Here is a 15220-nt window from a genome sequence, read left to right as displayed (position 1 = left end):
CAATAATGAGACCAAGAATTAAACTGGATGACTGCTACCCAGTTCTAGTTGTGAAGGAAACTCTCTGGGCAGCTAGAGGGATTGGGGTTAGATGGATGTAAATTTTGTTACAAGGGAGGGTTTTTTGGGGTTTTTTGGGGGGGGCGGTTTGGAGGGAGTGGGGAAAAGAGTGCGAATATGTAACCTGTATAACATGTTTTAACACACAAACTAACTCACCTGCCCCCAGGAGACCCTTCAGATCAGGAATTCTCAAAGCCCTCAGAATATTTTTAAATGCATAAAACATTAGGATTACTAAGAAAATTGTTGGAAAAGTTCTTGAAATATTTTTGAGAGCCCCCAGATTAAGAACCCCTGATCCAGACAGTTTTAACAACAAAAAGTATTTGCTAGAGACAAAGCCTTTGCAAAAGGATGAAAATGGGAGGGGGCCTGGGGAGGAGGGGATAGATAAGCTTTTGCCCTTGCTGTCAAAGGCACAAGGGATTAGGAAGAGGCAAATTTGGTTAAGATGTTGAATGGCATTTGGATCTCCGGACCATAGTTTATAGGAGTGATAGGCTCCTGGCTAGGGTTGGAAGGGTTGGTAAAGTATTGGTTTGGAATCTTAAAAAGAAAATTACCTATGGATGTCCACCAAGCTACCTTAAATCTAGGTTCTTAAACTGCAATCGGTTGTTGCATAAAATTTGGCTTTGACTTTATTATTACAGGATTTTTACAAATTGTTTAATTTATCATTATACTTACTACATTGGATATAAAGTGTACTTGATGAACTTGATAATAGCCTACAGATTTTCAGTGGGGTTTAAACAGGTTCCCATACCACCAAAGAATATTCATTTCCATCTCTTGGATCTGCATGAGGCAAGGTTATGCTTTAGTATTTCATCTCTACTTAGCAATTTCTATGATTCTGGAGCAATTCTGTTTCTCAAACTATAAATGTGAGTTCATCCCCTCAATGGAGAAAAGATTTCTAGGCCCACTAGATAAGGTTTTCTTATACCTTTTGATCAGTCTTGCAGTTTTGATGTATACATGAGATGAACACCTTGGAAAAGAACTAGGAAGACAGCTCAAATATGATGGCCTTTTTTCCCTACCAAAGCAAATGCTTAGTTTTAAAATAAAAAATCCCCCAAACACTTTTAGGGGATGAATATAACAATAGTTTGTAACATGTCTCACAGTTCTTCCAACTTCAAGAATCTATACCACACTGTTGAGGATCAGTAACACCCCATCCAGCTACCAGCTCCTTCTGAAGATCTTTCAGAAGAATTAAGATGTTTTGCAACAATAGTTTGTCACTTGGTGTCACTTTCACACATTTGCAACTGAGTGTTTTTCATTGTGGACTAGAACCATCTTAACCACACCAATAACCACTACGGTATTTCTTACAGTCATCATTGAAGTGTGCTCATTAGGAGTTACAACCTTTACACTTTTCCTTGGAGTAATATATTTGAAAACAAAAGAGCAATGAGATACATATGTATGGCATGAAATCTGCCACTCAACTGACAACTAATGAAAAGTGGGAAAATTTGTTCACTCTAGTTTCATCTAGTCATGATCAGACATTTTATGTCAGCCTAGAGTCAGTAGAAGCACTCATTGCTGTCATAAAATGAAGTTATATCAAAATTATTGCTTGGCCCATGTAATTTTTACATCACTATAGCAATCAGAGTAACTACAAAGAGCAGTGGTTCTGAAGTTCACAAGACAAAATTCAAAGAAGAAACCAGTAATCATAAAACCCAGATGTCTGACTAGAAGGGCATCACTGAGACTTAGTGGAATGAGATCCATGACTGGGATATGGTTGGAAGACTTCTCTTCCTACCCACCCACCCAGTGCCATTTCTTTTGAATAACACTAAATTAACCTAGTAGTGAGAAGGTCAGAGTGCTATAACATAGAGGAACCTAGATCACCAACTAATGCACTAGCAAGGCTTAGAAATGCACCACTGTAAATCACCTCTAGACTTTCTCACTTACCTCAGGAATTCCTAGAGAGACTCCAGATCCAGAGACCCTGAGACAGACAAGCTGGGGTCAATGGGGTCCCAGGTAGCCCTAGGAGGCTCTGGGGTAGATCTGAGCATGAGTGACCTGAACCCAGCAGAGCCCAAGACATCCACAAAGCTCATGGCTGCAAGAGCCCAGGTCAAGAAGAAGCCCCTGAAAGTTTTATATCTCTAAATGCTTACATAAATAAAAAGAAAAAGAGATCAATGAATTGGGCATACAACCAAAAAATCTAGAAAAAGAACAGACTAAAAATTCTCAAAACACCAAATTAGAAATATTGAAAACCGAAGGAAAAATTAAGAAAATTGAAACTAAGAAAACAATTGAACTAATAAAACTAAGAGCTGGTTTTATGAAAAAACAATAAAATAGATAAACCTTTGGTTAATTTAATTTAAAAAAAAAGAAAGAAGAAAACCAAATTACTAGTATCAAGAATGAAAAGGGTGACTCCACCGCCAAGGAAGAGGAAATTAAAATAACAATTAGGAACTGTTTTGCCCGACTGTATGCCAATAAATTTGACAATCTTAGTAAAATGGATACATATTTACAAAAATATAAATTGCCCAGATTAACAGAAGAGGAAGTAAAATACTTAAATAACCCCATCTCAGGAAAATAAATTGAACAAGCCATTGATGAACTCCCTAGGAAAAAATCTCCAGGGCCAGATGGATTTACCAGTGACTTTTATCAAACATTTAAAGAATAATTAATTCCAATACTATATGGACTATTTGGGAAAACAGGTGAAGAAGGAGTCTTACCAAATTCTTTTTATGATACAAATATGGTGCTGATACCTAAACCATGAAGAGTCAAAACAGAGAAAGAAAATTACAGACCAATTTCTCTAATGAATATAGATGCAAAAATTTTAAATAAAATATTAGCAAATAGATTATAGCAACTTATCACAAGAATAATACACTATGACCAGATAGGATTTATACCAGGAATGCAGGGCTGGTTTCATATTAGGAAAATTATCAACATAATTGATCATACCAACACCAAAATTAACAGAAACATAATCATCTCAAATATGCAGAAAAAGCTTTTGATAAAATACAACACCTATTCCTATTAAAGACACTAGAGAGCATAGGAATAAATGGAGTCTTCCTTAAAATAATAAATAGCATCTACCTAAAACCTTCAGCAAGCATCATATGTAATGGTGATAAGCTGGAAGCATTTCCAATAAGATCAGGGGTGAAACAAGGATCATCACCACTGTTGTTCAATATTGTACTAGAAACATTAGCTTTAGCAATAAGAGAAGAAAAAGAAATTGAAGGTATTTAGAATAGGCAAAGAAGAAACAAAGCTATCACTCTTTGCAGATGACATGATGATATCCTAGAGAATCCTAGAGAATCAAGCAAAAAACTACTTCAAATAATGAACAACTTTAGCAAAATTGCAGGCCTCATTTCTAAAATATATGGAGAATTAAGACAAATTTATGAGAACACAAGCCATTCCCCAATTGATAAATGGTCAAAGGATATGAACAGACAGTTCTCAGATGAAGAAATTAAAGCCATCTATAGTCATATGAAAAAATGCCCTAAATCACCCTTGATTAGAGAAATGCAAATCAAAACAACTCTGAGGTACCACATCATATATCAGATTGGCCAACATGACAGAACAAGAAAATGATAAATGTTGGAGAAGATGTGAGAAAATTGGAACACTAATGCATTGTTGGTAGAGTTGTGAAACTCCAACCATTTTGGAGAGCAATTTGGAACTATGATCAAAGTGCTATCAAAATGTGCATACCCCTTTGACTCAGCAATAGCACTTTTAGGGCTATGTCCCAAAGAGATCAAACAAATGGGAAAAGGACCCACATGTACAAAAATATTTATAGCAGCTCTTTTTGTGGTGGCAAAGAATTGGAAATTGAGAGGATGCCCATCAATTGGGGAATGGCTGAGCAAGTTGTAGTATATGAACATAATGGAATACTATTGTGCTGAGATGATGAACATGTTGGCTGACTTCAGAAAAACCTGGAAAGACTTGTATGATCTGATGTGGAGTGAAGTGAGCAGAACCAGGAGAACATTGTACATAGTAACAGCCACATTGTGCGATGACTAATATTGATAGACTTAGCCCTTCTCGGCAAAACAAGGATGTAAGACATCTCCAAAAGTCTCATGATGGAAAATGCTATCCACATCCAAAGAACAAACTACGGAGTTTGAATGCAGATCGAAGCATATTATTTGTTATTTTTTTTCTTCTGTTAAATTTTGTTTCCTCTTTCTGGTGGTTCCTCCTATTGGTTCTAAGTCTTACTTATAACATCACTAGTGGGAAAATATGTTTAATAGGAATGTATATGTATAGCCTATATCAGATTGTGCCCCATCTTGGGGAGAGTGATGGGGAAGGAGGGGGAGAAAAATTTAAAACTCAAAAGCTTATGGAAATGATTGTTGATAAATCAAAATAAATTAATTTAAAAAGAAGAAGAAGAAGAAGCCCCTGAGATTTCTAGTCAGGATCCTACAGGACAAGTGCTCAAGCCCAGCTGTAGGAGAAAGGCCTTAGGTAAAAAATCCACCTCATTTAGTCCCTAAAGCCTGAAGCAAGAGCCCAGCACTGAAATAGCTCCAAAGCAGGGAGGAAGGACTCCAGAGAAAGAGGAGTTCATGACTAAATAAGTAAGAAGATCACTGATGGTAAAAATGAACAACATTGTTTATATAAAATTAAAAAGGTTTTGCACAAGCAAATCTAATGTATTTAAAATGAAGGAGACAGGCAGTTGGAGGAAAGATCTTTGTCATATATTTTTCTCATAAAGGTCTTATTTACAAGCTGTATCATGAAGTGATTCAAATTTATGAAATTTAAGAACCATTTCCCACTAGATAAATGGTTAAAGTATATGAACAAGAAGTTCTCAAAGGAAGAAATCTAAGCTATCAACTGCCATATGAAAAAAGAAATGCTCCAAAGCATTAATAGTTCAGAAAATGCAAATTGAAACAATTTAAGGTTCTACTTCACACCCCTCAGACTGACAAAGATGACAAAAGAGGAAAATGACAGATGTTGAAGAGGACAGGTAGATTTTTGCACTATTGATGGAGCTATAAATGGGTTCAGCCATTCTAGAGGGCAATTTAGAACTATGGCCCCAAAATTACTAAACTGTACACAGACCCTTTGACTCAGTTTATACCATTTATATACCAGGTATACCACTACTGTTGTGTATGGGGTTTTCAGGAGGACTAGCACCTCTAGTGTGAGAGTTTGCTGAGTCCTTTTCAGGGCTGCTTATCCACCTTTGGTGTCCACCTCTCACCCAATTCTCACCTGCGGTTCCAAGAAGCTGTAGCACGCACAGTGGCCGCACCCCAAGAAACTGTTGAGGGTAACCAAGAGGCCTCAAATCCATCAGTGAGTGAGGGGGATGGCTACCCCTACCATGTGAAGACTTCTCCCGGAGGAATGGGCAGATGAGAACCATTTTTTTTCTGTGGTGATGAAAGTGCCTAGAGCTTGGTCAGACATCAAAGACACCATGGTCATCAACTGCATCCTGAGCCATTGCCAGTCATCTTGATTCATGTCTTGCCACTGGACTTTGATGACTCTGGAAGAGAGAGTGAGGTTGATCACTGTACAGTTCTGCCTCACTTCTCTCCAACTCACCCATATATCAAGACATTATCCTGTGCTTTCATTGGTCTTCTTTGAAAGTGAAGGATGAACAAAAGCAAGCGGTTAAGATCTCAAGCAAAGCAAAGGAGAAACAGACCTAATTGAAAGAGATAATTAGGGAAATTGTATTTTGCTTAAAGGTATCATAAACAATGAAATAATATCAGTGCTAAATATATATGCACCAAGTAGCATAAACATCCAAATTCTTAAAGGAAAAGTTAAATGAATTACAGGAGGAAAGAGACAGAAAACTATGCCATTGGAGGACCTCAATTTACTCCCCTCAGAACTAGATAAATCTAACCATAAAATAAATAAGAAAGAAGTTAAGGAGATTATAGAATTTTTAAAAAGTTAGATATGATAGACCTCTAGAAAAAGTTGAATGGAATAGAAAAAAGCATACTTTTTTTCCCCACTGTACATGGCACCTTCACCAAAACTGACCACATATTAAGGTATAAAAACCTCACAAACAAATGCAGAAAGGCAGAAATATCAAATGAACCCTTTTCAGACCATAATGCAATAAAAATTACATTCAGTAAAAGGCCCTGGAAGAATACAGAAAAACTAATCAGAAACTAAATAATCTAATCCTAAAGAATGAATGGGTCAAATAACAAACCATAGAAACAATGATTTCATTAAAGATAATGCCAACAATGAGACAACATACCAAAATTTGTGGGATTCAGCCAAACAGTACTTAGCAGGAGGGAAATGTAACTCTAAACTCTTATATCAATAAAAGAGACAGAAAACAGGTCAATAAATCTGGCATACAACTAAAAAAAAAAAGTAGGACAACAACAAATTTAAAATCTCCAATTAAACACCAAAATAGAAATTCTGAAAAACCAAAGGAGAGATTAATAAAATTGAAAGTGGAAAAAAAAATCCCTTGAACTAATAAATGAAACTAGACAGTGTTTTATGAAAAAAGTAAAATAAAATAGATAAACCATTGGTTAACTTGATTTTTTAAAAAAGAAAGAAGAAAACCAAATTACCAGCATCAAAAATGAAAAAGGTAAAAGCACAACCATGAAGATAAAATTAAAAGTAATTATTAGGAGTTATTTTGCCCAATTATATGCCAATAAATAGATATTTACAAGAGGACACAGAATACTTAAATATTCCTGTTTTAGAAAAAGAAATAGAAGAAACCACAAATGGTCTCCCTAAGAAAAACTCCAGGACCTGATGGATTTACAAGTGAATTCTACCAAGTATTTAAGGAACAATTAATTCCAATACTACATAAACAATTTGAAAAAATAAATAAAGAAGGAATCTTACCAAATTCCTTCTATGACACAAATATTATTTTGATACCTAAACTAGGGAGAGAAAAAACAGAGGGGGGGGAAAAAACTATAGGTTAAATTCCCTAATGAATATTGATGGAAAAATTTTTAATAAAATACTAGCAAGGAGACTACAACAATACATCCCAAAGATCATCTCTTTGACAATGACAAGAAAAAGAAATTGAAGGAATGAGAACAGAAAACAAAGAATAAGAAACAAAATTATCACTCTTTGCAGAAAATATGATGGTATGTTTAGAGAACCAAATAGAATCAAATTAATAAACTAGTCAAAACAATTAACAACTTTATCAAAGCTGTAGGATATAAAATAAATCTACGCAAACCACCAGTATTTCCATATATTAACAAAACCCAACAGGAACCAACAGAAAGAAAAATTCCATTTAAAATAATTACTGACAGGACATCTAGGTGGCACAGTGGATAGAGCACCGACCTTGGAGTCAGAAGGATCTGAGTTCAAATCTGGCCTCAGACACCTAACACTTACTAGCTGTGTAACTCTGGGCAAGTCACTTAACCCAAAATCGCCTCACAAAAAATAAAATAAAATAACTGCAGACAATATAAAATATCTGGTAGTCTACCTGCCAAGACAAACCCTATAACTATTTGAATACCTCCACAAAATACTTTTCACACAAATAAAGATAAATCTAAACAACTGGAGAAAAATTAATTGTTCATGGGTAGGCTAAGCCAATATAATAAAATGATGTTAATAAAAATATATATAAATAAATATATAAATATAATAAAAATATTAATACTCCCTAAATTAATTTACTTATTCAGCACCACATCAAACTAGTAAATAAGTATTTTATAGAACTAGGACAAAAATAACAAAATTTAACTAGAGGAACAAAAGGTCAAGAATATCAAGGGAATCAATGAAAAAAAAAAACGAAGGAAGACAGCTTACCAGTACCAGGTCATAAACTATACTACAAAGCAGTAACATGCCAACAATCTACTACTGAACAAGAAATAGAGTGGTTGATGAATGGAACTTATTAGATATTTAATAGGCAGAAGTAAATGAGCACAATAATTTACGATTTGATATGCCTGAAGAACCAAACAATTGGGTTAAGTATCCACTATTTGACAAAAGCTGCTTGGAAAAGTGGAAAGCAGTCTGACAGAAACTAAGCATAGACCAACATCTCACACCGTACACTAAGATAAGGTCAAAATGGGTACCTGGTTTAGACATAAAGGGTGATATCAAAAGGAAATTAGGGGATCATGGAAAAAACTACCTGTCAGATATCTGGATAAGGGAAGTGCTTGTGACTAAACAAGAGATAGAAAGGATCACAGGAGATAAAATAGATAATTTTGAATACATTAAATTTAAAATGTTTTTGCATAAACAAAATGCAACAAAAATTAGAAGGAAAATAGGAAACTTGGTGGGGAAGTTTCTCTAATAAAAATCTTGTTTCTCAAACATATAGGAAACTTCAAATTCAAAAAAAGAAAAGAGAGACATTCCCCAATAGGTAAATGGTTAAAGAATATGAACAGGCAGTTTTCAGAAGAAGAAATAAAAATATTAATAGTCAGATAAAAATGTTCCCAATAGCTAGTTATTTGATAAATGCAAATTAAAACAACTCTGAAATACCATCTTATACCTGTCAGATTGGCTAACATGACATGAAAAGAAAATGACCAATGCTGGAGGGGATGTGGAAAAATGGTTGGTGGAGTAATGAATGGGTCCAGCCATTCTGGAGAACAATTTGGAACTACAACCAAAGGGCTACAAAATTATGCCCATCTTTTGATCTAGCAATACCACTACTAGGTCTGTATCCCAAAGAGATCAAAGAAAAATATTTATACAAAAATATTCATAGCAGCTCTTTTTGTAGTAGCAAAGAATTGGAGACTGAGGGCATGCCCATCAATTGGGGAACAACTGAACAGCTTGTGGTATATGAATGTAATGGAATATTATTATGCTATAAGAAATGTCAAGTAGGATAGTTTCAGAAAAACCTAGGAAGACTTATATGAGCTGATGCAAAGTGGAGTGAACAGAACCAAGAGAACGTTGTACATGGTATCAGCAATACTGTAATGCCAATCAATTATGAAAGACTTAGCTACTCTGATCAGTACAGTGATCCATGATATTCCCAAAGGACTCATGATGAAAAATACTATTCTCTTATAGAGAGAGAACTGAACTCTGAATGCAGATTGAAGCATCTCCTCCGCCCCTTCCCCTGACTCTAGCAGGGCAGAGAAGATAACCTAGAATAACAAATGCATTGGGAAAGATTTAATCATAGTGCTAAGCTTCTGACCAAATCAAGGAGTCATAGCTTTGGAGCTTAAAGGGTTTTTTTAGGCTATCTGGTCCAACCTTTTCATTTTACAGATGAAGAAATGGAGGCCTACAAAGGTAAAGTGACTTGCTTGAGGTCACACAGTAGCAGAAGTGAGATAGGAACCCAGGTCTTTTGATTGCAAAGTTGGAGCTTTCCAGTACCCAACACTGTCTCAAGGAATAAAGGTAGCATTTGAATTGAATCCTGATGGGTGAATAGGAAGATTTCAACAGAAAGTAATCCAAGTATAAAGAATGAGGTGAACAAAAGCCAACAGGCAGGAAAACGGGGAATAACCTCACTTGGGATGTCCCAAAATATCCAGGGTTGAGTGATCCATCTGGATTTTGGCCAGTGCCATTTGTCAGCCCCAAGGATACCCTCTCCTTGCTCATTGGGTTCAGCACCTGGTTCATAGTTGCCCTCATTCTTAGGGATTTCAATATTCATAATGATGCCTCATAAACTACCTTGGCCTCCCAGTTAATCACCTTCCTCAAGTCTTCTAACCTACATTCCCACAGTACCTCCTCCACCCACAGGAGTGGTTCAGCCTTAAACCTCAACTATCTCCTAAAAAACCATTCTAATTCTGTGATCTCGAATTCTGAAATCTCTTTCTCAGCTCACCTGTTCCTATACTTCTGTTTTTCCCTCTGCTTCATTCCTCTTGAATACATAAAGCATTTATTAAGCTCTTAATATGTGCCAGGCACTGCTTAGCACTGAGTCTTTCCAAAATGGTGGTCCAGGGATGGAGTCACCAATCAGGAGAAGAGAGCCTCAGAGTAGAGGGTTCTCCAGAGTGGCAATGTAGCAGATTAGGAGGAGAAAGAATTGGGAGAGACAAGCTAAACATTTGTGAGGTGAAGTATGACTGGGATCCTTCCTAAAATGGTGGTCCTAGGGATGGATTCACCAATTAAGAAATGATTTTTCTTTATCCTCTTTATCCTCTGTGCATCAGAGGATATAAGTACCAGATCTCAAACTATCCTATAAAGATGTAATCACCAAAACAATTTGGTACTGGGTAAGAAATAGAGATGTTGATCAGTGAAACAGATTAGGTGTGCAAAATACAGAAGCAAGCTAGATGGCTCAGTGAATAGAGTGCCAGGCCCAGATTCAGGAAAACTCATCTTCCTGGGTTCAAATCTGGCCACAGACACTGACTAGCTGTATGACCCTGGGCAAGTCACTTAACCCTGTTTGCCTCAGTTTCTTCATCTGTAAAATGAACTGGAGAAGGAAATGGCAAATACTCCAGTATCTTTGCCAAGAAAACTAAAATAGGGTCACGAAGAGTCAGATATGACTGAAATGACTAAACAACAAACAACATACAAAAAGACATCTATAGTCATATGAAAAAATGCTCTAAAGCACTATTGATCAGAGAAACGCAAATCAAAACAACTCTGAGGTACCACATCATGCAATCAGATTAGCCAACATGACGAAACAGGAAAATGATAAATTTGGAGAAAATGTGGGAAAACTGGAACACTAATGCATTGTTGGTGGAGTGTGAACTGATCCAGTCATTCTGGACAGCAATTTGGAACTATGCCCAAGGGCTACAAAATTGTGCATACCCTTTGACCCAGCAATAGTACTTCTAGGGCTGTATCTCAAAGAGATCATACAAATGAGGAAAGGACCCACATGTACAAAAATATTCATAGCAGCTCTTTTTGTGGTGGCAAAGAATTGGAAATTGGGAGGATCCCCATCAATTGGGGAATGGCCGAGCAAGTTGTGGTATATGAATGTAATGGAATACTATTGTGCTATAAGAAATGATGAACAGGCTGACTTCAGAAAAACCTGGAAAGACTCGTATGGACTGATGCTGAGTGAAGTGAGCAGAACCAAGAGAACATTGTACACATTGTGTGATGACTAACGTTGATAGACTTAGCCCTTCTCAGCAATGCAAGGATCTAAGACATCTCCAGAGGTCTCATGATGGAAAATGCTATCCATATCTGAAGAAAGAACTATGGAGTTTGAATGCAAATTGAAGCATACTCTTTGCTATTTTTTTCTTCTGTTTTGTTTTGTTTTCTCTTTCTTGTGGTTCCTCCTATTGGTTCTAATTCTTCCTTACAACATGACTAATGTGAAAATATGTTTAATAGGAATGTATATATATATATATATAGCCTATATCAGATTGTGCACCGTCTTGGGGAGGGAGGGGAGGAGGGAGGGGGAGAAAAATTTTAAACTCAGCTTATGGAAGTGATTGTTGATAAATCAAAATAAATTAATTTAAAAAAAGCAAATAAGCATAGTAACCTAGTGTTTGATAAACCCAAGGATCCCAGCTATTGGGGGGAAAACCTCAGTATTTGACAAAAACTTGGGAAAACTGAAAAGCAGTCTGGCAATCAACCACTCAGTTAACCCAAGCCCATTCCCATATGTTGAATAGACTCCCTTTTCATCTCTCCCTCTCAGCATCTTTAGTATCCTTTAAGACTTAACTGAGGTGCATTCTCTACCCAGTTTTCCCCAATTACGCTACTCTCATCTTCCTCAAATTTGCATATTACACTTTTATCCTTTACTCATCTGCTCCCACTTATTTATCAGCACTTATGTTTCCTTATCGAGGGTACATGTCACTGTGAATTCTAATCCCTCAGTCCCTCCCTGTTCTTACAGGCCACACCACAGTTCTGACCTCAGTTTCATCCCTTCAGCCTTTATCCTACAATTGGACAGGTCAACTATGCACTGGCTCCACCCCTGAATCTCTGACCCACTTGTTCTCTTGTTTATACCCTGTCAATACTCAACCCTGGGTCACCCCTACCATCTGTCTTCCCAGTTCTTACTCCCTGGCTGCTGAACATAGTAGCCTCCATTGCTTTAGCGTTCACTCACTTCTTAATCCTTGACAATCTGGCTTTTAGCCCCCACCATTTTACTAAAACTTCTCTAAGTTACCAATTTTAATTGCTAAATCCCATGGTCTTTTCTCAGTCCTTATTTTCCTTGACTTCTCTTCAAGTCCTCACAGAGTATACTACCCCCTTCTCCTAAGTCACTATTTTCTTCCTTGGCTTCCATGACACTTTTCTTTCTTTCTTTTCTTTTTCTTTCTCTTTTTTTTGGCGAAGCAGTGGGGTTAAGTGACTTATCCAGGGTCACACAGCTAGTATTATGCGTCTGAAGCTGGATTTGAACTCAGGTCCTCCTGAATCCAGGGCCAGTGCTCTATCCACTGCACCACCTATCTGTCCCCATGACACTTTTCCTGGTTCTCCTTCTGTATGTCTGAGCATTCCTTCTCAGTTTCTTTTGCTGGTTCATAATCCATATCATAAGTACCAGATATCAAACAATGCTACAAAACTGTAATCATCAAAACAATTTGGTACTGGTTAAGAAGTAGAGAGATTGATCAGTGGAATGGATTAGGTATCAAAGCAAATGAGCACAGTAACCTAGTGTTTGATAAACCCAAAGATCCCAGCTATTGGGAAAGAACTCAAGATTTGACAAAAATGGTTGGGAGAAGTGGAAAGTAGTCTGACAATGAACCAACCAATCATTCATATTTATTTAGCACCTATTCTGTGCCAGGCATTGTGCTAAGTGCTAGGGATAGGAAAAGAGGCAAAAGATAGTTCCAGCCCTCGAAGAGCTTATAATCTAATGGCAGAAATGAGGCACAGACCAATTTCTTACACAATAGAAGAAGTTCAAAATGGGCACATGATTTAGATATAAAGGTAGCATAAATTAGTGGAACACAGAATAAATTACCTGTCAGATCCATGGATAGAGGAAGAGTTCATAATCAAACAAGCAATAAGGAGGTTCACATAAGGTAAAATGGGTAATTTTGATTACATAAAATTAAAAAGATTTTGCACAAACAAAATCAATGCAACTAAAATTAGAAGAAAATTAGGAAACTGGGAAAATATCTTTGCAGCAAGTTTCTCTGCTAAAGATCTCATTTCTAACATATAGAGAGAGCGGAATCAAATTTACAAGAGCCATTCCCCAACTGATAAATGATCAAAGGATATCAATAGGCAGTTTTTAAAGGGAGAAATCAAAGCTATCAACAGCCATGTGAAAAAATACTCTAAAGCACTAATAATTAGTGATATATAAATTAAAATAGTTCTCACCCATCAGATTAGCTAAGATGACAAAAAAAGAAAATTATAAATGTTGGAGGGGATGGAGGAAAATAAATACACTAATGCATTGCTGGTGGAGCTACGAACTAGTCCAACCATTCTGGAAAGCAATCTGGAACTACACCCACAGGCAATGCCACTGCCGGGTCTATACCTAAAAGAGGTTAAAGAAAGAGGAAAATGACCCAAATGCACAAAACATATTTATAGCAGTTCCTTTTTGTGGTGGCAAAGAATTGGAAACCGAGGGCATGCCTATCAACTGCAGAACGGCTAAACAAGTTAAGGTATGGGAATGTCATATAATGCTATTGTGTCATAAGAAATGATGGAGGTAGTTTCAGAAAACCATGAAGACCTGTATGAACTGATATAAACTGAAATGAGCAAACTCAGAAGGACAATTGACATAGTAATAGTAATATTATAAAGATAATCCACTGTGAAAGACTTAGAGACTCTGATCAGCACAATGACCCACCACAGTTCCAAAGGACGCATGTTTTTTCATGATGCTCTCCACCTCGAGATAGACAGCTGGTGCAGACTGAAGTGTAGTTTCTTCTTTTTCATTTCTTTTTTCTTCTTTCCTTCCTTCTATTCTATATTCCTTCCTTCCTTCTTGAAACATTGCTAATGTGGAAATTTGTCTTGCATGACTTCATGAAATAAAATTTTGTAAAAATGAGGCAATATAATCATTTCATAATCCTCCACTCGGGGTTTCCCACAAGGCCTCTTCTCTTCTCTCTCTGTATACTTTCCCTTAGAGATCTCTCTGGTTCTCAATATTTGTTGGCAGGTAAAGAGGCTGAGGTGAGAAGAGACAGGAGGAAGGATGGAGATCTAAGGGATAGGGTTTCTTAGTGAATAAAATGGAATAGGTGAAGAGGCTGAAAAGCTTTGAAGTGTTTAGGAAGGCCGCTGAGTCAATTCATATTGAATGGCCTCAATCTTGTAAGCAAAGAAGCTGGCAGCCAGGTGGTGCAGTGGATAGGGCACTGATCAAAATCAAAATTAAATACTGCCCCAGGCACCTAACAGCTGTGTGACCTTGGGCAAACCAATGAAACTCTCTCAGCCTCAGTTACCTAATCTGTAAAATGGGAGGGGGGAGAGGGCGATAATAAAATCACCTGACTCCTAGGGTTGTTGTGAGGATCAAATAAGAATATAGGTAAGGCACTTTGCAAACCTCAGAGCACTAAATGAATGCTAACTATTATGATTAGGTTATTTATTGTCAGTGGAGGATAGGGACACAGTTTGGAAAAGAGAGAGAAAACTTGAAGTGGATATTATGGGCAGGAAGATGGGAGTCAACTAAGGGTATGGGGCAGCTAGATGGTCCATATTTGCCTCAGCTCTTTATCTATGGGAGCACAATGGAGAAGGAAATGGCAAACTACTCCAGTATCTTTGCCAAGAAAACCCCATGGATAAAAAGTCCATGGGGTCACATAGAGTCAGACATGAATGAATAGCAATTGTACATTTTGGGGGGGCAGCTAGGTGGTGTCGTGGGTAGAACACTGGGCCTGGGATCAGGAAGACCTGACTTCAAAACCAATCTCAGACATTTCCTAGCTGTGTGACCCTGGCAAATCACTTTGCCTCA

At 37.0% G+C, this 15220-nt stretch overlaps 1 protein-coding gene across 1 annotated transcript in view; it reads right to left on the bottom strand.

Annotated features, from left to right (window-relative positions):
- Window positions 1–2996: 2996 nt before the first annotated feature.
- Window positions 2997–15220, bottom strand: part of CTR9 (CTR9 component of Paf1/RNA polymerase II complex) — a 56119-nt gene continuing 43895 nt past the window's right edge. The window contains exon 24 of the mRNA XM_078148774.1: window positions 2997–5680. Coding sequence (XP_078004900.1) covers window positions 5482–5680 — 199 coding nt within the window. The 3' untranslated portion in view covers window positions 2997–5481. The remainder of the gene's footprint in view (window positions 5681–15220) is intronic.

This window comes from Phascolarctos cinereus, unplaced genomic scaffold, assembly GCF_003287225.1.
Source record: "Phascolarctos cinereus isolate Bilbo 61053 unplaced genomic scaffold, phaCin_HiC Scaffold_9;HRSCAF=440, whole genome shotgun sequence".
NCBI classification, from domain to species: domain Eukaryota; kingdom Metazoa; phylum Chordata; class Mammalia; order Diprotodontia; family Phascolarctidae; genus Phascolarctos; species Phascolarctos cinereus.
Note: the sequence above shows the minus strand (reverse complement) of the source record. Positions and strands in the feature narration are given on the sequence as shown.